General features: G+C 40.3%; 1 pseudogene across 1 annotated transcript in view; it reads left to right on the top strand.

The window, feature by feature from the left end:
- Positions 1-573, top strand: part of TEOVI_000509900:pseudogene — an 812-nt pseudogene extending 239 nt beyond the window's left edge. The window contains 2 exon segments of the mRNA in view: position 1; positions 4-573. The exon segment at position 1 is cut by the window's left edge and continues 239 nt beyond it. Coding sequence covers position 1; positions 4-573 — 571 coding nt within the window.
- Positions 574-1,356: the final 783 nt, after the last annotated feature.

Here is a 1,356-nt window from a genome sequence, read left to right as displayed (position 1 = left end):
TACGAACGCTGTCAATCGGGTGATGTGCTTGAGGTTCTGCTTCCCAATAATAAAAAACCAATTGAGAGGATTGCTAGCGGACTCGTTCTTGTTACGCAAGCAGTTATTCCACAGCCCTCTGCGGAGGGAAGACCACTTTCTCATTGCGCACATTACTATTTTAATGGCGTATGTCATCGTGGCGCGTCCTGCAACTTTGTTCATGCTGTTGCCGTCGACCCTGAAGTGGATCTCAGCTCCAAACGTGTTCTTTGCCGCTCTCATCGGCGCCATCACGCCAGTGGTAATAAATCCGGAGAAAAATTATCAGCTGGGAGCCCTCTCGACAGTTCTCCCGGTTCATTTCCCGATGGGACGCCACTTGGTTTCGCGATGGTTGTGCACAAAAGAGTTCCTTCCGTCGGCAGTAGCGATGTGACGAGTCCCACTTCAGGTCGCGATAACGGGCATCTCGGACTTTCTGGAAGTGGCCATCAACATGATGATTGCACTACATCTGACATGAACACCATTTCTGATGGCAGTGCTCCTCGGCGCCCACGTTTCTACCGACATAATCCTTACGGGTTATAAATGAGGATAATATTCGCTGAGTTTAATTGTAACCAGTGATGAGTTGTTCGGTGGGAGGTGCGTCTTTTTCCCCACTTTTTTTTAACTCTCTATTTCGTTCCTTTTCCTTTATTTTACTCTCATATATTGTTAATAATAAACTTATTAGTTTATCTTTTCTTATTCATGTTCTTTTAAACCCTTTTTATCGCACATTATTTTAGTTTGTGGTTTTTTTAGTTTGTTTACCGTTCGTTAAATTAATACTATCGAGATATCGAATGTTATCGGCGGCCATGGGCCTTTAAAGGTTTTGGGTTGGTTTGAGTGACTTCTTTTATGCGTCATTTCGTTTGTTTCATTATGAAACGTTTTAGAGTGGGCGTAACGCCGAATTCATTTATGCTTTTTTATTTCCTTTTTTTAAAAAAAAATATATTAATGATAATAATATAGTAAGATCTAATGCGCTGTGACACCTCACCTTGAGTTTTGTTTTGTTTTTACGTTTACTTATATATGTATCTATCTATCTATATATATATATTTGTACCCATATTTATTCCGCGAGGAGAAAATGATGCACAAAGAAAATAAGAAGAAGAGAAAAGCGGATTCAAGTTCCTACGGGCCTTACGTCGCATCCGTCTTTAGTTTCTCTTCTTTCTTCTTTCTTTCTTTTTTTTTCTTTGAATCATTTTGTATCACTTGGGCACTGGCCACAACCATGTGCATTTTATTTTTCTTCCTGTACCGATTTCTTCCCACACTTTCCGCATTTCTTTTCGATGGAGTGCGTTCTTT

This window comes from Trypanosoma equiperdum (assembly GCF_001457755.1).
Source record: "Trypanosoma equiperdum strain OVI genome assembly, contig: ctg_1018, whole genome shotgun sequence".
NCBI classification, from domain to species: Eukaryota; Euglenozoa; class Kinetoplastea; order Trypanosomatida; family Trypanosomatidae; genus Trypanosoma; species Trypanosoma equiperdum.
This window is presented reverse-complemented; position numbering and strand designations above follow the sequence as displayed.